The sequence below is a fragment of the Temnothorax americanus genome, unplaced genomic scaffold (assembly GCF_048541705.1).
Source record: "Temnothorax americanus isolate GAGA-0224 unplaced genomic scaffold, ASM4854170v1 Scaffold15, whole genome shotgun sequence".
Classification (NCBI taxonomy): domain Eukaryota; kingdom Metazoa; phylum Arthropoda; class Insecta; order Hymenoptera; family Formicidae; genus Temnothorax; species Temnothorax americanus.
In genome coordinates, this window is record NW_027509286.1 from 2,290,865 (window position 1) to 2,314,118 (window position 23,254).

At 36.7% G+C, this 23,254-nt stretch overlaps 1 protein-coding gene across 10 annotated transcripts in view; it reads right to left on the reverse strand.

The window, feature by feature from the left end:
• Positions 1-23,254, reverse strand: part of LOC143895167 (uncharacterized) — a 216,520-nt gene that overhangs the window by 68,191 nt on the left and 125,075 nt on the right. Inside the window, exon 7 of one of the 10 annotated variants that reach the window (XM_077402072.1) lies at positions 15,967-17,664. The exons of 5 other annotated variants lie outside the window; for them this stretch is intronic. In XM_077402072.1, the coding sequence (XP_077258198.1) occupies positions 17,318-17,664 (347 nt within the window). In that variant the 3' untranslated portion in view covers positions 15,967-17,317. Of the gene's footprint in view, positions 1-15,966; positions 17,665-18,202; positions 18,960-19,115; positions 20,079-20,482; positions 21,748-22,593; positions 22,937-23,254 lie in introns of those variants that run through there. 4 more of the 10 variants (XM_077402073.1, XM_077402090.1, XM_077402067.1 and 1 more) reach the window with 4 other exon arrangements.

Consider the following 23,254-nt stretch of genomic DNA (forward strand, 5'->3'; position numbering starts at 1 on the left):
CAAAATAATGGACATTGCATGTTGTACCTGCTATAAAAAGTGTACATTCAGTTTATTTTACGTTTAGTATTACATTATATATAATATAGTCATACGTATACATAGTTATATAATACAGTTATAATTTATAAATCATATAAGAATATAAATACGATAAAGTTTCGATGAAATAATACGACAAATTTTAAAGAATAATTATTGTTTGTTTGTACATTTTTTCAGGAAATAATAATAATATACTTTTCAGAAAATTACAGTCAGTATCTATAACATACCTATATAAATATTCTAACATATATATAAAACATTTTCTCCAAAAACCTATAATTTCATAAATATTTCGCAGTTCTTCATAACAAAAAACGCTTATTTTTTCTTTATCGCAATAGAATGCGACAGTACTAGAGACTACCAACTTGAGAATAATGTAATAATAATATATTGAATGCTAATTATTATATCTGAAAAATGTATTTGCACGCAGGTTACAAGTTTTTTCACCGATTAGATATCAGTTTTTTTATCATTCTATAATTCCCCTTTATTGTTCCAAAAGTAGGAAAATTATAGCGGCATTCAGTAATTGAATAAGAAAGGGACAATGTCATGCCACAGACAGAACGTAAAAAATTTTTTATTTTGCGCTTATTTATATAATCCCATATATGGCCTCTCTCTCAAAACCTTCCGTTTAGCCTTTAACGCGCGAGGAGATAAATTTAAAAGTCGCACGAAGGATACTTGCGCGACGTAAAATTTATTTTCATACCTCCGCTTGTTTAGACAGTAAAGTACAATCTTATAAAATAAAAAAAAAATAAAAAAATTATTTCATCACAAGAATAACATTCAAAGCCGGCTCGATAGTGTTACTTGCTCTAACTAAGGAAGCGATTGTAAAGGATGCCGTGATCCTTCTTCCTTTTGTGTATGTCAATGCGCCATTTGTGGGGGCTTTTGTACGAGCACATGTCACAGCTGAACCTCGGCTTCGCATTCACGCACTCGAACTTCCGGTGCCTCCAGAGAGACCTTTGCACCTTGTAACCCTTGCCGCAATCCGCGCATATGTAAGTCCTCTCGCGCGTTCTGTAGACGGCACGCTGCTGATGTTGCGCATCGCCGATGTCGTACCCGTGCACGTTTTTGTACCACAACGCTGAAACACCAATGTCAGATCGGTTAATAAGAGCAATTGGCGACATCAGGCACACTCCAAGTTTGAATATACATAATTTTGAAAGGATCTCATAAACGATATATCGATATTTCGATACCAATAACCAGTCGCCAGTATATCGAGCGAAATAATTTGTCAATATTGCGGATACGAAATTGCCAAGACGGAAATCGTCAGGAGTGCGAAAGCTAATTGTAGTCGGACTTTACAAAACGTTGCGCGATGCCTCTTCCTGTGTATCTATTGACGCACCAAATGTACGGGCGAACCCCACAGCTAAACATCAGCCTTAACTCTCACACATTCGAACTTCCGATGTCTCAAGAGCTTTATCCTCAATGTGTAAACCATTGCCGCACTCAGTGCACACGAAAATCTGCTTGCGTACTATCCCAGCATCTTCTTGTAACGCCCCGTCTCTGCCGGTATTGGACATACCAATTTTCTCGTGAAGAGAGGAGTTTGTGTGTCATGACAAGGCTGAAACAATAACGTCAATAATTGGTTAGTGGGAGCAATCTGCTAGCACATAATTGTAATCTGTTAACACCAATTGTAATTAATTTATTAAAATTTTAGCAAAAATATTGCATATGTGTACATACTCTTAAATTAAAGTAATAATAATTAAAATACATACGTAATAATATTTAAAAAATCGAATTTAATTCTTATAATTGTAATAAAAATTTTCGGGATTATCAAAATTTCATTTAAATCTCAACAATTAGATTTGTAATAAACATATTATGCGAAATATATAGGACAAAAAAATAAAAGTACTTATAAAAAAATATGTACATAAAATATAAAATACATATTTTTTCTAAATATATTGAATAAGAAACACGAACTGTGTGTGTGTGTGTGTGTGTGTGTGTGTTCTTGCAAGTAATTTTAATATCTACTTCTAAGATTTTAAAATGTATATGTTAATTTCATTTAATAATGTGCGTAAGATATCTTTAAGTACATTGACTTCATCCGTATAATAACATTTGAATACTAACGAAGAATTAAATATACCACAAATATCTCATATAAAATCACTCTATTTTCTATTACATTTACATTTCTAGTGAATATTACAAGCTATTTGAAATTAAAAATAGGAGAATTAAATATAATTTAATGTAAATTAGATATGATTTTTAATGTATGAGTTTACATTGCGGCTTCTAAACCTGTATCCAAGACATTTTCTATGCTCGGACAACAAAGTGAAATAGAAGCTACAAAGTATGTCGGTCAATACATTAAATATGCGCGTACAGCATTGCAGAGATAGAAATAAAAAATTTAGTAGAAAGAAAATAATTGGCGTATGTTTATAATTGTAAATTTGTATTTATCGTAAATCTAACGTAATTATGCATCGATAAAGACATGTCAATGAAAACAAGCTCAACGCGCAATTGTTGGAATTTTTTATTTTGAAAAAGTATCGAAAAAACGTATGTACACAGGGTTAATATAATCACTCCTAAAACTTTCAATCTCCGGCGGCATTTGTCATATTTCGGTAAAAATGGAATACAGAATTATAGTTAACATTGAAAATGTACAATTTTGTTGAAAAGCAGCGTAATGCAATAGTTAGAATAATTTGAATCCGATTAAGCAAAAATACAAAATCGAAAAATGTCTAATAGCATCAATCGAGCTTACACAAAATATCCAAACATTATTTCTACATAATTTCGTACACGTTTTTCTTTCGGATCTAAATTGATAAGATCTGGATTGGATTTAAGGCTTGTTTTTATGACAATCGTTTATCGCAATTGCAATATTTAGAATTATATCTTATCAATTTAAAATGAATAGGCGCATACCAATATATATGTACTAGAGCTGTTACTTTTGACAATTTCGAAGATTCGAAGCTTCAAAGATAGCTTCGAACCTTCGAAGTTTAAGGTGTCTTCGGAACTTCGAAGCTTCGAAAAATTTATTTGCAACATAAGCGACATAATTGCAACATTAGAAATTTTATTCGGATTTTGTCACATAATTTTATAAATGTAGGTATACCTATTTCGGGATACTATTACTATTATATTAAATTAATAATTGTATAATTTTTATTCTTCGAAGCTTCGAAGGTTGAAGTATCGAAGTTTCGAAGATTCGAAGATTCGAAGCTTCGAAAGTTCGAATATCGGAGCCGTCAAAGCAAATCACCAGCCCTAATGTACGTATATACATTGTAAAATTTTCTTTCTCTCTGAGCCGCAAAGGTATCATCTGCCGTCTGTGAATTAAAAATCGGACAAATAATCTACGTTAAAATAGTTACATAAGGTTACTCGTGCACAAAGAATTGTATAGACTCTTATCTCGAGGAATCTCAATTTCAGACTGACGCTAAAGCATCACCTCATCACGTACGCACATGTTCGTTCACACGCTCTACAATTGATTAATTGTCATTAGATTGAGTTACAATGACATGTGCGGTAGATGAATTACAATAATATATATAAATATATATATATATATATATATATATATATATCTTATATATATTTATATAATATAACTAAGTATTGTGTGTAGAAGTTTGTTCAGTTTGTTAAGCTTGACAAACAATCATGAGAAAAATAATCTTTATCCTAATCTTTTGCCATTTATTATCTATGTTCTTGGCTTATATCGCATAGTCCCATGTGTTACAGCAATGAAGATTGCAATAGTCAATAAATTAATACTCGAATTTACGCAAGAAAAAAGATAACATCACCGTTAAGATTATCTTCTCTGTTAGGATTGGTTTGTTTATTGGTCCGACATTTTTAAAAATGACAAGAAAGAGAGTATCTATTATTATTATTATTATATACATGTGTGATACCGCGTCACATTAATTAACATTACATCCAAGTTTTAAAATGCAGAAAAATCTCGTCGAGAGAAATCATGATCTGTTTTTCGTTTATTCATTCGTAGACTGAAAAGAAGCGCTGATGTACCACAACGCATTATCAATTATTTATTATACATAGAAAGCGATCCATTGTAAGGATCAAACAAAAATCCAGGAAGGAAGGTATCATAGTCTATTTCAGAGACACGTCCGTGTGATGGAAGGTCCTCATGTGCCTGCTAATGCAGTAGGAGTAATTGCTGCGGAAGTTGCAGAGGTCGCATCGGAACTTGAGGGAAGTTCCGGTGTTGTGAACGTTTCTCACGTGTCTCTCCATGTTCGCCTTGTACACGGTCTTGTAAGGGCAGGAGGTGCAGGAGAACGTGGTGTTACGCGGATTCATTTTGCAATTGAATTGTATGTGCCTCTTTAACAGACTCTTCGGCGCGAAGATTTTCTTGCAATGAGGGCATATGTATCGCTTGTATACGTGATCGTAGGTATTCCAACCGCTGCCGCCTGAAACAGACGAAGGAAGCTACGATGTAGCTGTGTTCGCCTCATGGGGACAATCGCAAACGATCGTTCACATTTTAAAGAGACCTACGATCGTCTGATCGCCATGAACTGTCACATAGCATGTAACTGATCGATGCGACCATACGTTATACAAGCCAATTGATTAGACTATTTTTGTAATTATCAAGAATTTAAACAGCCTATTTCACGAGATAAAACTGAAGAAATGATTAAAACATGTACAATGTAATATCGCCGTTGTGTCATGAACACAAACGTATGTCAAGCTTAGAATCTTATTCCATTTAACATTCTTCCTTCTTGTAGGCCACAATATATGAGATCTAAAATTTGATATGGATTAACGTCAAAGTAAAAATTTAAATACGCACGAAATCCCTGAAAATTGTTAAATTTAATCAAATAATTGATCTTATTGTATTGTTTAATTGTCACAGCAATATTAATATCCGTATGTACATATTAAAAGAACTCGATGGTTGCATTAGTAAAGCGTGAACGGATACTAAGGTAGCCAAATTAAAAAAAAAATTGAAATCAAATGAGGGAGGATTCGAAAAAAGTTTCTATAACTCACCAAAAATCGCTCATTTTTCTTTTTTTATAATACTGCATTATAAATCTTTATAATATATTTGCACTCTGTCACAAAATTAACGTTTAGTAGACTGGACCAGGGTTGTGCTGTAAATTTCAAGATTGCATATCTACATGGATTGTTTACGTATTGTTTATGTTATGTTTGCGCAAACCTTATACATGTAGACACTGTAACCACTGTAAATTATTATAAAATGAATGATTGATTGATTAATTTCTTTAAACGACATTTTTGCAAACAATCCTACAAAAATAAACAATTGTTTTAGACTAGGTTAAGTTAGATGCATTTTAGTCATAATTTATTTATTAACTTACAATAATTCACATAATACCTAATACTAATTTAGAAATTATTATTATTTACGCTGACCTGTAAAAGACAAAAAACAGTCTTACAGTTAGTCCATGCATAATATAATATGCTTACCGTTTATTTTCTTTGTGTTCACAGGTATAAAATATATTTTTTTTAATTTTTGGGGTTACATTAATTAGAACTACCATGATCAAAACCTAATTAGAGTAATCCTAAAAATTGTGTCCAAACTAAATGATAGATAGTAATAAAAATGAAATTGCAAACATAAATTTCCAATATTTCTCACGAAATATATGAACGTTCGATTACTTCTATATTATAGATTCATAGAATACTCATTGTTTACATGACATATTACACAGTTTACATTTGTAGATGTAGAATATTATATTTTATATGCGTAAACGCTCAAACCTGGACTGGACTTCAGATATTCGCCTACAATACAAAGTCTAATACACGTTTTGGTTAAGGGAATGTCATACACCGATTATAAAACACCGGAAGATGTGTCCATTCACATCGCGGGAGTTTTCATTCGTACGTGCTTCAAGGTTGACGTGGATCATCCGTAGGAGATCGGGATGCGTTTCTCATTATTACCCTACTCCAATTTCGTGCCGTGCACGTGCCGTATATGCCTGACCAGAACATCCTTGCGATTGGTCTTGTATCCGCAGAGACTGCAGAAAAATTTGGGCCGCGTGCCGCACACGGTGCTCAGGTGACGCTGAAGACTCGCCTTCCACGCGTAGCCCTTTCCACATTTTGGGCATACGTTAGGCTTGCCCTGCACGTACTCCCCGAGGTCCTCAAATTGCTGCGCGAGCGGATCGAATCCTACAAATCAGACGTTAGAATATTAGAATAGTCAGAGGCCACTTTCGAGAGGAGAATTTCTATCGTTCTCCGATAAAAGTCGGTGAACTGTGTGGTAAAAACAACAAGATGTAACGACGATATTGAACATTGTACACGAATTGAACGCGTTGCATATTCATTATGAAATATCTGAAATGAAAAAAAAAATAGAATTTTTACTTCACCTTCGTTGTTTCCTAAATGCAGCCGAAATCAATTTAAATTCGAGGTACTTAGGAAATGGAAATTGGAGGTATCTTTATTAATACAATTTATTGATGAATAGTATCGATGATGAAGGTAATTGAGATTAATCATGGAAATCTCTCGCTAGAAAATGCGTATCAATTTATTGTATTTTAATTAATTAATTAACACCATATCTGATTTCATCATGTATCATAACGAAGACAATGAATTCAACACCCATTAGAAAGAAATATTAATCTGCAAATTTTGAATGCATCTTTATAAAAGAATAATATATTCTACGTCGCTTGTTGACTAACTTTAGGAATACGCAAAATCACTCATGTATAGGTATAGAGGTAAAATGGTTTAAAAAACCAATAACATGGCTTTGCACAAACATATCGCAGGGCGCATATAAGAATAATATGGCATATAATAAATATAACATGTAACATTTTAGATAAGTATATGAATAACAATAACTCGCGCGAAATAATTGTTATAACTATACAATAAAAGCCATATTCGAACCATTAATAAACATAATTGACAAAGAAATGCTGATATTTAATTGCACTTTTATGAATCGCAACTATATTAATACAATTTCATTGTACAAATAAATCGCAACAATTATAATTGCAATACGATTGTAATTGCATAAAATAAATCAGATTTCTCTCGCGGTACGGGCTAAATATATTTACAAATTTATTATTTATAACGCAATAATTCAACATAACGCATAAACTTAATAAATCAACATAGTTCAAGTTGTATTTATTAAAATTTAGTAATAATTCCATAGCAGAAGAATTCATTGAACGTCCCTTATAATCTTCCTCGGAAAATTAGTGCAAACTTATGCGAAAATTTCATGTCACTCATCATGTAATCCTTCCTTAACTTAAATGAAAAAAGAGGAAAAAAAGGTTCTTACCAAATCAAAATTCGCTTTGTTTTTCTAAAATATCAAAATTATTCGCGAAATATACGAATGTTAATCTCTCAACAAAATTAATTATCGGAAATATGTTCCAACACGCTGTAGCGCCCTTTCGTCATATTACAATCGTATAACTGTGTCTTCAACGCGTCTCCTCGATTGAGGCGGGTACTACGTGCTCGCGAACAATGTGATACTTCAACAGGGTGGGTATCCTGGCTCTGTGGGGGCAGTATGGGCAGGGGTAGAGCGGTTCCATCTGGCAGAAGAAGTTCATGTGCTTTCGCAGGCTACGCCAGTCGCTGTACCGTTTCGTGCACTTGAGACACCGCAGCTCGTCCTTGCAGCGTCTCCAAATGTCACGCGGCAATCCGTCGCAGAAGAATCGCAGCTTGGCTGAAACACGATCAGAGTCTCATGTAAGCACAATGACGAACGTTCGCGGAACAGAAAGGATATGATCGGATTATAATTGTCCTGCATCTGCTGTATCATCGGACTGAACGGTCCTGCCAAATCAGGAACATCGGACTCATTACCCCGTTCATTCATATTCGTTAACGAGAGGACTGGCCAAACACAGTTACTAAGAACAGTGTACCTAATACATACCAAACACGTGTGTTTCAAGAACTTTAAAGATAGAGGAAAAGAATATGAATAGGAAAGAGATGTCCATTTGGAGAAGCCAATTCAAGCTTGTAATTCTCAAAAATTGCTCTTCTTTACTCCAATTTTGTATCCGATGCGTTTTCAAGACGCGTTTCATATCTCGAAACGCGACTCTGTGAAATACTCGGTACATAGCCAGACAACGACGAAAAATGGATCGAGCGCACGACGGAATCTTCGAAATCAAGTGCTTCAAGGAGAGAGAAGAGAAAATTGCGGAAATCGGAGAGAGACGTTTCTCCCGTGACCACGGGAGAAGTAGCATTCGAAAGATTACACAAGCGAACGGATTCCCCTTGTCTCTGCTTACGATCGTCCGACGAACTTGAGAAACGCGTATGAGAAACGAGTTATACTCCGATGAACGTGGAGAGGCCGAAGACATTTCCCTGAAGTGTCGCAGCTCACGGAACGTCGCGTAGCAATTGTGCCCTGTCGCATTCGCGAGATAGCCGGAGACACATAATGAAACAGCGGAGCGTGTGTAAACCGTATGATTTTATTATGCATAAGTAACATTTTACAGAACAACAAAATTTCGTCGTAAGTTGTACTCCCTTTGTATCGCAAGATATACATATATTCGTGTAACATATATATAACGTATTGATCAATGCAAACGAACGTTCCGCAAATTCAGATTTATATGCAGATGCGACAATTGTCTTAGGAATGTGTGTTTCTCTATTTATCTCCATTCCTTCGCTTATTTCTTATCGTTTTAATATCTATATAAACATGTCGATAAGAATAAAATTCGGTAAAATTGCATAAAAAGTTGCACCTCACCAATTTTATCGTCACTTAAATATGTTGTAGGGGAGGTCTTTCTGAATAATTCTACGCAAGAAAAAGTGGGGGATGACATTGGTTCAGAAGAAATAGCAAATTAAAGTTTCACAATTTTAATACTTTTTTTAGGTATTATATAGTCAAATTAGTTCTAAGAAAAGTAATTGCTGATATGTGTGTATAGACAGTACACATATCAGCAAATTACTTCCCTTAGTACTGAAAAAAATAACATATTATTACAGCATTCTTTAAAACATAAACTTTAATATCAACTTTTAATTTGTTGTATCTTCTAAACTAATACCGTCCCCCGACCCCCACTTTTTTCTTGCGTAGAATTACTCAGAAAAATCTCCCCTACAACATATTTAAGTGGCAATAAAATCGACGAAGTGTAACCTTTTATGCAATTTTACTTAAAATTCTCTCAAATTTTACTTTACATTCAAGAAATTAAAAAAGATCAACAATTTTTTCGAATAATCTTCACAGCCGAAACGCATAAATATGGCCAATAATTTCCGATTCGTCGCAGACGCACGAAAATTAGATTTAGCAGTCTCAAATGAGGTAAACACGCGTTTACCTGTTTTTGGTAATTTTAGTCGACACATTCTATACCGCTCGAGACCGCTTATATCGAGTTTAAATTCGTATCGCAACGCTCGTATGTCACTGAAAAACTTTCTTAAGTGCACCATTGTGTATTATCTTAGCCTAAATCCCTTCCGTAGTGCCAGTGTAGTAAATAAATGAAGAAAAAAAAACTGTTCCGTGAGTAATTAGCACAGCGTTAAAGTACCGAGATACTCGAGTTAGAGACGTAAGAAGAAACTGTTTGTCCTACTTTTACGTAAAACCTATGGCAGCATGTGCGATGAGGAAGTTACTAGTCGTCGCTACGGATTGAGATTCACGCTTCGCATTTCAAAGTTTACTCAAAATGTATTCTGCACCAAACGCATAAAAACGGAAAAGCGGATAAAACGTAACGTCAAACATCTATTGCTACATACTGACAGATTCTGACAAACACGCGATATTCTCTTCCTAACAACACTCTGAAAAATCAATAACAAAGCATACTTGTGCGCTATGCTGCAGTTATATTATCGATATGCGTGTTACAAACAACTATAAGACACTTCTCCAGAGAAGGGCACGTAAAATCATTCCCGGATACCGGCACTATTCCGGTCATTCTTTTCTGGCGTGTCGCCAATTGCTTGAGTCTTATCAACTCTTTCCGGAGTACCATTACAGCGTAACGCTCAAAGATAGCCGCGAACAGTCTTAAACATTACTTTACGTAAACGTAACGTACATAATTTGTTAACTTAACATGATTGAGTCTAAAAGTTCAGATTTCTTTGATAAAATTCGGTGATTCAAAGATTTTTTCATCATTTATAAACGCTCGCGCGAGTCCCATTATTGAACTGCTTTCCGAGTTTATCGAATGTATAAAAATCTAAATTCAAAGAAAAACTGAATAATCATATGTCAGTTACATTTTAGTGCAAATCATAAGTATATAACAAGTAACCAACAATTGTTATATGCACGTGACAATTTGTTATTTTAAGAAATACAAGTAACTTCTTTATTTAAATTGAAAATAAGTAAATATTAATTGTTAAACACGAATATTTTTGTTAAAACAGAAAACATTAATATATAACTTTAACCACGCAGTGTTGCGTAAAATATCAAACGATATAGAATTCGAAAAAAGTAAATTAAATAAAATTTAGAAGATAATCAATAAAAGTATAAATTTTTTTTGTTAATTATTAGTTGCCCAATTTTCACTACATTATTATGGTAATTTTTTAATTTAAATATTTGACTTAAAAATAATAATTTTAACATATTGCAGGTAACATACATTACTTTGCAGGTGAATGTGCATAAGATAGATCAAATATGTTGTCTATCGCCCAAGAAATTCTTAACTGTAGTAATATATATAAATATACAGTGCATAAAATTGTTATATATCAAAAAATATGAATAATATAATAACATAATATAATTTTGACTTTATATTTTATTTCTGATTTCAATATATGAAGATAATTTCTAAATTAAGATTATCTATCTATCAAAAATTGACACCTCTAATTTACGCTAAGCAAAAGATCTGCAAAATGCACATTAAAGATGCATGATATTATAAAAGCCATTAAATTATTTATTAACAATAATCATGCTGAACAGAATAAGAAGCTAATAAAGATAACGTGTGCACTTTGCGTTAGAAATTGAGCAGCAATGCGCGTGTTCTCCATAAAAAGAATCCTAACCAAATCATTTTTTTGGGTCGAACAAAAACGACTGTCGTTTCAAATTATTTTTTGATTAAGGAAAACATTTTCAAATGACTCGCACCTTCTTTTTTTTAACATTTTTAAAATAATGTCTGAACTCTTGTTTCTAACAAAAAGGATATTCTTAAAAATTTGAAAGCGAATCTTATCGTCTTTCCTTATAAACTAACACGCTCGAGATCGTCCGAACGCAATAATTTGAGAAAATCCTCTTATTGACATGGGACGCTTATTAGAATAAAACTTTCTTCACGAAGAATTCTTCGTATTCTAAAACTATCCAGAGATATCACCTTCTTCAACCGCAAAAAATTCAATTCCTAATCGTTTTTAAAGCTTATTTTGTTCTTTTTTCCTCAAGGAACTATATTGCTTATTCTGAAGCAGCACTTTTTTCACCCGGTCTCTTTCACCTAATATATTTTTTAAACGATGATTTAATCTCGTTTTAAGCGATGATTTATCTTTCGATTTAAGCTCTCACTTTTATTTCCCTCGAGAATTGTTTTTTATAGAAAAAAGACTTTCCAAAGCGACAGTAACCACTGATGCTTATGCTTGTGTCTTTGATTACACCTTGTCGCCTTACACTCTTTCGGTCGACATGCGGATTTCTTGGCAAGAATAAACGTAGCAGCGCCACAACACCTTTTCGCGCAATCGCGCTTCGCAGGGATTGTTGTTTATTCCGAAGCAAATGTTGATCTACTTGGATAAGAACCGAGTTCAACATAGACGTTTATATCTTTCTGGTGCTTTTTCTTCAGATGCCTGCTCAGGCTGCATTTTTGGGTGAACAGTCTCTTGCAGAAGACGCAGCGAAACTGGGGATTCACACGGCATTCGTATCTGCAATGACGCGACAGGCTTCCCTGAGATTCGTACGTCCTGTTGCAGCCCTTACACTTCCACTTGCCGTTGGTGTTGCGCACCTTGCCACAGACGGTCTTGAGATGGCGAACCAGAGTGTATTTGTGGGACAGATCTTTGTCGCAATTGGGGCACTTGTACCCCTTTCCGGTCTGCGGACTCCGGTTGCACGAATTCTGCGTTATAGACGTATCCGTAGAAAATATCGATAGTTGCAGCGGATGGTAGGGGTTGACGTTAACCGGGTGTGAATGATTAGCTTGGTGATCAACATGATTGACCGTGAGATCAACCGGAGCCATGGGTGACACCGAATACTTCAGAAGATATGGAACTTCCGAGTTGGACTTACCTGAAAATCAAAGTGGCGATATTAAGGAAGATCGTGATGGGATCAGGTCAGAGAAGGCAAAAAAAATTAAAGCTTTATTATGCCTTGGAAGGAAATCTTTGAAGACGGACAGTGGGACGAATACAGAGGGGGATTCGAAAGACTTAGAAAATCGCGGATTTTGACAAAAGATTAATAAAGCGGCTGTTAGTTTGTTGCGATAAATAAATCTGAGTATAGTACATTGAGTCTCGAGTGGCGAGAAACTTATCAAATCGATAATAGAAAAGGAGATCAAAAATCAAAAAAATGGACGAATGAGAAATACGTGTATTAGAAACGCGTGTGAATAGTTTTCAAAAAGGGAACGATCGACGCGCGAATTATCGAAGAATGATTTGAAAGAAATTAAATAACAGGGGTTTAACGCACGGATTAAAAGAATACGCGCGACTTCGCGACTTTAATCATAGACGGAATGGCGGGAGAGAACAGAGGGAGTGATATATGGAAGGGTAAAAACCAGAGTGGTGTAAGTCAAATTTTTTTTAAATATTTTCTTGTGTGCTTAGATGCAATTTATATATTGTATAGAGATTGCATCTATCCACACGAGAAAATATTTTAAAAAATTTGACTTACACTACTCTGGGTTTTTACCCATCCATATATTCTATAATAATTATTGAATACATACGTACATGTTATAGTAATATGAAGTTCCCGGCATAGGACGGCGCCGAGAAGAAAATTAGGAACGGCACGTAGGCCGCGATAATAATAAAAACTTTAAATGCATAAAAAAATACTGCACAAGTTTCAACAAGAACTATTTACAGATTTCGAGAATTATCGATGGTGATCATGGCGTTAAGGAGACCCACTTCCGATGACCTTGAATTTGAAATAAAGTTAGCGAAATGAGAACAATATATGTGTGAGCGGGAGGGCTGCGCCCCCCTGCAACCCTCCTCCACACACTGCTTAATCATTCATTCCCACACGCGCCCCCGCCCCCACCTCACCTTCCCACCTTCAATCACTCATGTGTATCTGTATTAGTATGGCAGAATTTTCATTCAAAAAACTATATGATTTCAATGAGCGTATTGATAGTTTCTTTGAAATTATGAGTTTAATGTATCCATTGCATAATGTGAGTAATGAATGAAAATAACCACAAAAATATCCTAAGGGAAGATTACATTATGTATGTGTGTGCCCTGCTTTAACGAAAATCATAATTTCTATAAAGCAGGGCATACACACGTGTGTGTGCCCTGCTTTAACGAAAATCACAACTTCTATAAAGCAGGGCATACACATGTGTGTGTGTGCCTGCTTTAACAAAAATATTCTGTGTCGGAAATATATGAAGAATTTCAAACGTAAACAAACAGGGACTGCCGCACTTACCACGCAAAACGAGGGGCCACATGGGTTCGTGGCGCGCTTTACAAGCTCGTTTAGGTAGAGGTGGTATTAAACAAGATAAGTTAGTCGATCATCTGTGTGAATATTCGTAGCGATATACAATAAACGAGCTTGTAAAGCACTCCACGAACCTATGTGAAAACTCGTCTCGCGTGAAAAGTGTGTGTGAACTATTTCGACGTATATATTAATCGTTAAAGGAATTTAAATCGACCGTAACTGGCAATATATAACGTCTTTACCGATATGAACATTGAAAAACTGTAAGCCAACTTGGTTTGTCGGATTCACACAGCACTTTTTTTCAGATCAATATCGAGACATCATTAATTTTGACCATGGTTTTGGTCAGTTGATGTAATTTCTAAATTAAATAGTTTTTAAATTTTATTGCGAAAAATATTACCCCAGCCAGGGTTTGAACCTGGAACCTCCCGTATACCGTGCGGGTGTCGTGCCAATTCGACCACTGGGGCTGTGGTAATATTTATCGCAATAACAACTATAAGATGGAGCACCGATGCTTCAGTCGACGGTGTATAATAAACAGAATAATAAATTTTTCGGGGTAATATTTTTCGCAATAAAATTTAAAAACTATTTAATTTAGAAATTACATCAACTGACCAAAACCATGGTCAAAATTAATGATGTCTCGATATTGATCTGAAAAAAGTGCTGTGTGAATCCGACAAACCAAGTTGGCTCACAGTTTTTCAATGTTCATATCGGTAAAAACGTTATATATTGCCAGTTACGGTCGATTTAAATTCCTTTAATTGTTATTCTATTCACTGGCAAAATAAAATTTATTATTCTGTTTATATATTAATCATTTATGTGTTCCAATACTCGAAATAGCTGCTATATTTTTCAACCTTTTTTTTTTATAATTTTTTAATAAAAAGCGACCCCCGACTAAAATCACTTGCATGTTACTCGGGAGGGTGTCCTTGACAATATATGTCAAATTCAAGGTCATCGAAAGTGGATCCCCTTAACGCCATGTTTACCTTATCGATAACAAATATTAAAAAAAGATCGTTACAAAAGATCATAACGGTCGTTAAAAAATTAATCTTCAATGGAAGACAGCCGGGCACTCGCATCGAGCAAAGATTCTTGGGAAGAAGCAACAAACGACCATGGCGTCTCGTTGACTGATTTATTGTTACGTTTACTATTATAGGTAATATGTATGCTATATTTGTGGATCTAGGCACGAAGTGTTATCGGCACTTACTTTTTAACGATCTGTAAGAGTCGGATCATGTATAAGATGTACTGTTATAATCGTGTTTTTCGTGCGGTGATCTTCGAGTGTGCGTATGTAGGATTGCTGCGTGGTTTGGGGTGTACATCTGTTACAAGTTTTACTTAATCTTCTAAGTGGAGCTAAAAATCTTCGACGATAGGCTACGAATAACAATCTTCGAGAAGACACGGGAAGTCATACAGTCATTAAACAAGCGTGCCCCACTTGAGTCACTCTTCACAGAGATGCCGTCGCAAGACTTCCGCTCCCGAGATGACGAATCTAGCCGGGACAGCCGCGCGTTCCAAGAGCGGATACGATTCTTCGATGACGCGAGATAGCGAGCTCTTCACTTGACGATCTTCCGAGTGCATTGCTTCTGTGGCGGCTGATAAAAGTTGTGGCTCTGCATCAGGTGACGGCGCAGACTGACGTTCTGCGTGAAACTGCGCCCGCACAGCTCGCACCTGAAGTTCCTGCGGCCACCGCACTCGTACCTCAAATGTTTCGACAGGCTGGGCTTGACCTTGTAACCCCGGCCACACCGTGGGCATTTGAGGGCGAGATCCTCATCCCTCAAATAATTTGCGTGTCGCGACTTTCGTGCCGGTCCCGGCTGAACGGTCGTCCAGGCCACACCTGGAAGAAGACGAAGATGACAGTCGTGTTAGTCGTGAGCTCACTGTGCTGACCGAGATCGCCAGACGCGAGTCTTGACGATCGAGACCCTGATCCGCGCTAGCCCGCTAGACCACGTTTCGGCACCTCTCGATTTCTCGAGAAAGAGGCGCGAAAAGGAAATCGGCGCGGTCGTCGAAAACACGCGGCTCGTAGAATCTAGTCCGATCGATCGAGCGATCGGCTGAATAATTCGATTGCACACGTAAATTGCACACTTAAAGCGGCAGCTAGCCGCTCGATCTGCCTTCTATGACCTGTCAATTATTGATCAATGACTTATTTGTCAAGGAAGTGGAGGGATTAAACAGATGGTTATTTTAAGCTGGAGACAAAATCGCTCACGTATCTAGTTTCTTAGGGATCTGGGGGTGGGTGATCAATGATCAGGATCTGGGATGTACAATGGAGTAAACGGTCTACAATATGAATTTAGATTCTATCCGAGTGGACTCCCGTCAAGTGCCGTTGCAGGCTTGTTTTCTGGGTGAAACTTTTTATGCAGTAGTAGCACGGGAAATAGCGTTTCCCGCCGCATTCCCAATTCATGTGCCTGCGCAGATTGCAGAGCATCGTGTAGCTGCGTCGGCATTTCTCACAGGTGAAGAGGGGCCTCGAGAAACCTGCTGAATGAAAGAAAAAGTTACTCTGAGGATACGTCTGTGCGCGTGCGATACATCGATGGCGAGCGATAGTCTTTTTTTTTTTGCACGGTAAAATTCTAGATATTGTTCTGATTCGAATGCGGGAGATCAGTGACGAGATCGTGTTTCCCGTAAGAATAATAATCTTAAGCATCAACAGTGACAAACTGAAACACGATATCAACAGACTTTCGTCGCAGCGTTTTTACGCCGTTTGGTAAAGAACTTGATTAACGTCAGCATGCAAAAACTTACAGCGAGAGAATATTTTATCAGTGACAAATGCTCGAGATCGCCGTATATTTTCGTTTTTCCTACGCGAACGAGCCTCGTGAACCGATTCGTTCATCGTAGGAGTAATGCCAGAAACATCGTTCCGTTTCCCACAAACATTTGTCATGGATAAAATTCTCTTTGGATCAATACTCTACGTGTGTAAATGACGAAACAGATTTTAAGAAAGTAATGTAATTCCAATAGGAAAATGTACTAATATAACTTATTATTTAACTTGCTCTTGTCAACATGTCTACATAACATAATCAACGTATCATTCATTATTGAAACTTATAAAGATCGAGATTTTATTAACTTTGATAAACTACAGAGGCTAGCAATGCCCGAAAGGTATATACAAATTCTTCACGTTGCTCTTTTACGCGCGAGTTTCACGGCGAGTTTGAAGTCTAAGTCTATCTTCGACTCGATGACACTCGTATCTTTGGGATGCGTATTTTTGGCACAGGTTCTTCCAATTCTTTGTCCTCGACATCATCTTCCTGCGAAGCCCTCTTGTCGCTCTTACGGATAGACGATTCGATAAGAACTGTTATATCTCTTCTTCACGGGTACCATAATGTTGTGATGATGCGTCAAGTGCCTGCGTAGACTGACGTTCTGCGTGTACTTGTTCGGGCACAGGTGACAGGAGAATCGACGCTGACCGCCGCACTCGAAGCGCATGTGTCTTGCCAAGTTGTGCTTTAGCGAGTACTTCTTCCCGCAGGCGGAGCACTGCAGTGCTTGATCTTCAGCGTTGCCGGGACATCTCGAGCTCGTTTTAACTCGGGCGATCTTCGTGGGCGCGGCATGAGCTTTTCGGCCGTGGACCGCGGGATTTTCTGCAGGATGGAAGCTCTCGTAAAAACCTGAAAAAAAAAACAACATTCGTGCGCTAATTAATACGTAGAATTGCGAAAACGGAGATCGCACACTGATCTTCCCCTCGTGACTTATGGAGCCCAGTGGATGACCATGGAACAATCTGGCAAATCGTACTGTCCTCAAATACAGATACTTTGCCTCGAAGAAATATATCTCGCGAAGCACTTATACTTACGATTAATATATGACATACTTACATGAATGTTATATTTTATTTTAAGAACGTGGGGCGCAATTTTAGGCTTCATACATATAATTATCTTGGAGGAACACATAACATAATAAATAGCAAAATTAGATTCTTGAAATAATTCAGGTTTTATTCTTCCACAAAAGAAGTCACAATTTATATAGTGAAATGCAAGACTTATGCGAATCTTAAATTATACTTCTGTTTCGGAAAAATTAGCCGTATAAATTTTTTCAAGAAAGTAATCGTGCTATTTTTTTATATAAATATTTTTCAAATGTTTGGTACACTTCAAAACCAAAACAAGAGAGTTGAAAAAAACTTGCAAGAAGGAATGTGAAATCCTATATTTATTGTATGTACAGAATATCTTTTAGTTTTCACAAAAAAAATAGTGACAAACTTTTTACACTTTTGCGTAATCTTTCAGACTAGATATTTAAACAATTTTTATTTGTCAGAATTCATAAAACTTCTGCATTAAAAAAAATATAATACAATAGCCTAAAAAATTACAAGTCAAAGGGTTATTAAGAAGACTAATCATGCTGCTGATGCAACCTGTTACAAATATAAAGCCTTCTAATAGTGCCGTGTTAATCGGCTAGGGGTAATAATATCGATACTCTACAACTACTATGCCTCTGTTTCACACCATGCTTCGGACTTCGCGAACTTTAATTTGTCGCATACTTTATTAATTCCCAACCATCGTAGCTGTGATAAACTTCTTTCTATTTGAGTATAAAAGAAACTAAGGATTGGCAAATTGTTCAAGTACCGGGCAACGCGCCCGTCTGTTGCTAAATCGAGTCGGCCAATTGTTCGCCAACATAAACTCGAACCCCCTTCGCCGGGGCACGATAATGTTGTGGGTATTCAGCATGTGCTGTCGCAATTTGCCGTTTTGGGTGTATCTAGAGGGACACAGCCAGCACGCGAAGTGCTTCTGCCCGCCGCATTCATATCTCAGGTGTTTCACTAGATTGTGCCTTATTTGATACGTTCTGCCGCACTGATGACAAGTGAAGACCACATTGTTCTTGAGGATTTCGTCTGCGAGGCCTCGTGTGGCGACCAACAGCAGCTCTGGAAAAAAGGAATGGTCGGTTAGTATCAAGCGCAACAGGTGCAACCAGCGTTTCTCGAGAGCCAACACCAATAACACATATTTTCGACTGCGAGTCCTCGTACCATTTTTCTTTCCTTCAAGATGGGGAGGGAAGAATCAATCGTACACGATCGTCTATCAAAAATTTATTACGAGTTACATGTATATTGCATTTCTTTCTCAAGCGACTTTTCTGAACACTCGGTTAATCAAGAGTCATACGCTTCGCGTCCTAGTTTTCAAAACCTGCGTGAACTATTTATTTCTTAACTTTGAGTAATTCGTATATTGATAAACTGGAATACATTACATATTACAAGTTTAACATCTTGCAATACGTGAACGCCCTATTGATGGGGCATTTTAGCATCGTTCTTTGGTTCTTTACATAAAACCCGCGTTTTTTCTGCAAATAAAAATTATAAATTGTATTAATAATAGACATGTAAAATTAAACTTAGTAGCGCTTAAGCCTGAAACAAACTTATTAATCAAATACAAAATCGGTAATATAATAAAGCAACAATTTCGAAGAAATTGATGTGTTCTAAACTAAAAATCATTTTTCTTTTTTTTTTTTTCATTCAACCACAATATATATGTTTTCTACTTTATAACTACGTATCAAATTGTATATTTTTTTGCAAAATCTTTTTATTCGGATGTGACATTTCGCTCGCGATCGATCAAGAGATCATGGATTCGCGAGTATCTTCACTCAGTCTAAAGGAACTATAGATAAATCAGCAATTACTGCGATGCGTGAAAAACATCAGTCCTATTGCTTAAATTATCTATCTTTTATCAATTTTATTTCGTAAAGATGCGTTTAGGGACCGAGAACTTCGGCGGCATGTAGAGGTTGTGCCTCTGTAAAAGATGACGACGCAGACTGATATTCTGCGTGTACTTAGACGGGCATAAGTGACACATGAAGTTTCTCTGGCCGCCGCACTCGAATTTCATGTGGGTCTTCAGATTGCGCTTCATCTTGTACGTTCGCCCGCATTGCGGGCACATGAGCGGCGATAACGGTGACAGCTGTGTCAATGGCGTGTTCGTTGCGTCTTGCGGCTTCCGAAATCCGTACGCGAACCCTGCAAACGAGAAAGGAACGATGTTAGAGTATTTCTCCACGCCTGAGAGACGCCGTGCGAGACACGACTGACGTAACTGAAGACGACTCTTGCCCGCGAGGCTGGACAGGATAGAGACACCTCGAAGAACGGCGGGGCAAGATCAATTGCATGCACGATCCGGCGTTCAGTTATTTTTCGCACACGCGAACACTTTTACGTTTTCTTCGGTCGCACGATTATGCACATTACGACAATTACGACAATAGCGTGTTATAGCTTATAGCATATACCAAGAGTACAATAAAGGACGTACGAAACGCGCTCGTAATTTGTCGTAGATTTGTCGGGGTGAGAGAACGTCTCTCTTTCCCCGCGTGTAATGAGAAACAGATAATCTATTGTATAAAGAATCTCATTTCTCCTTAATTGCATTAAATTTATTTGATTACTTTATACACACTTAATGTACAGACAATTGGCAATCAAAGAAACAGTAATTTTAATTTGTCTTTGGTTTGAAAAAACAACACTGTACTCGCACTAATTTCCAAAGGCAATCGGTATAGCTTCCTTCGTATTCATCTTACATTATGTCTCAGATGTTTAAAGCCATATACTGGTTTATCCTACTTATAATTAAGACAACATTCTAATTGTATCATATATCTAATTGATTATTGTATTATATCAGTATTGACAGAGATATCAGTTTTGACAGAGATAATTGTCAAAACTACTTATATTTTCCATTACCTCTCTTTTTGTACGCCTGCTAAAAAATTTAGAGTAAGTTCATTATTAAAACTCAAGTTTCAAAAAATAATGTAAATGAAATACAATTATATACTATTATGATTGCGTTAAAAGCAATTCGTCAATGATCGTTTAAGTGACATAAAATTAACAGAATTATAGACAAATTATACACACTTTTTTTCATCCATTACCTACATGTGCGGAATATCAGTCTAAGAAAACGAAAGAATTGTCAACCCAACACTTATTAGATACGACACAACTATTTATGTTACTAATCCTAAATTTAGTTTTACAAATTAAATTTTCTTTTTAATGTTTATCAAGGCAGGGGTAAAAATAATATGTAGCACAAGAGCGTACACCTAGAACGATCGTGAAGCGATCGATGCACATTGGTTGATCATGCACTAATAGTCACGCCAATCCACTGATAATCTATATCGCACGGTGAAGCCATTAAAATACAAGATATTTGCGAGCGTAGTTTAATGTTTCGATCGCACGTGACGATCCAGATTGCTCTTCTGGGCGAATCGGCCCTTACAGATCGGGCAGACGAATTTCGGCTCCACGCCGCATTCGTATTTCTGATGTCGCCAGAGCGACGTGAAAAACGCGTATACGCGATTACACCTGACGCACACGTGCTTCTTCTTCGACTTCCTCGACCTGTCGCATTCGTCCTGGGATTGTCGCTCGTACGGCTGCCGACCTTTGTTGCACTCGAACGCTTTGTGCCGCAGCAACGAGGCTTTCAAAGCGAACGTCCGGCTGCAATCGTTGCAGAGATACTTACGGGGACCTGATCCGCCGCCGATCATACTGACCTCGTTCGAGGACATCGAACGTAGACGTCTAGTGTACATTGCGATTCGCGACGTCGACGGTAAGGTGGGTATCGTCCAATTGGCCGGACTGTACGTCGCACCTGCGAATCAAGAAGAGAACAGATGAAGCTTAGTCTCGATGATACTGGCTCAAGACTTAAATTCGCACTAGCGACATCAGTTTGATTAATGCCTCAGAAAAGCAACTGGTGTGCATGATATAAAATATACAATAAGGTATCTCAGACATATGACGTGTAATCACAATTCTTAATGGTAGACACATAAATGCGTACATCATTTTTCTGAGATATTTTCACCAATATATTAATTGAAAAATGAGTAGACAGGAAAAAAATTTATTTTAGGTTTATTTTAATAATACGAAATTTTATTCGGCGAAATGAATAAGATATCTTTTACGTTTTCTATCAATATACATATTTTATCAAGATTAAAAATAACAATATTATACACGATTGCTATAAAATTATTTAAATTGTGGCTAACAGTGTAATTGTATATTTTATAATAACAAAACTTCTGTGGCAACCTTCTAAAATTTTCAATGCACAGAAATTATGATAAATAAAATAAAGTTTAATATATTTTTACGCAAATACGTTAAAATGTTAATGTATGTATTCGAGATTATTAGTAAAACAATTTAATCACGACAAATTTAATTCTTTATGTGTAAATAATAAAAATCTCGCTTCTTCATATAAAAACCCATTTTTCTTCATTAAGCAACTTATTAAGGATTATATTATCAAACTATACAGCTTGTAAAATCAGAAAATAAATCAAGGATTTAATTTAATTATGCTTATATATATATATATATACATATATAACACGTGGTTACTTTAATTTTTTATATATTACTTATTCTTGCATTCACCCCTAATCATGTCAACACCACGTACCAATAAAATACATATAATTCACTAATACGACGAAACAATTAGAGATTTTACGTAAAATCGGGATAAACATTAAACGTATTCGTCTCCTGCGCATGAAAATTCATCTCGGTATCGGGATGCGCCTCGAAAACCTGTTGATGACCATATTGCGAATTTTGTTCCAAGAAATGCTGATGACGCGCCAGTATGTGCTTCATCAGGCTGTCCTTGTATCTGGTCCTGTGCGGACAGAAGGCGCACTTGAACTTCGGATCGACCCCGCACTCGAAATCGTGATGCCGCTTCAAATGGTGTTTGTGCTTGTAAGTTTTGCCGCAGGTGACGCAGGTATGCTTGAATATCGCAACGTATTTCGGGTCAACTGAAACAGAAAAAGGTTTGCCAGCGGTTAGCACAGGTCGCTTCCCCGACGAGCAACGTGATGCTTCGTGACGGCATCGACGTCCGCTTCTTCTCGGGAGCGCGCTCGGGTGAAGGTATAACGCTCTCCGCTAACTTCTCACCGCGACATTCCTCGCGGTGCATTGATCCGTCCACTAAATATGCTTAGCGTGAACACCAAGGCAAACACAAATATTATTTGTCTTATGAGATCTATGTAATATGGATTATCCACATATATCCAACAGTTAGGACGGGTACCTGGCCACCTTTCTCTCAAACCCTACTTACCTCTTCG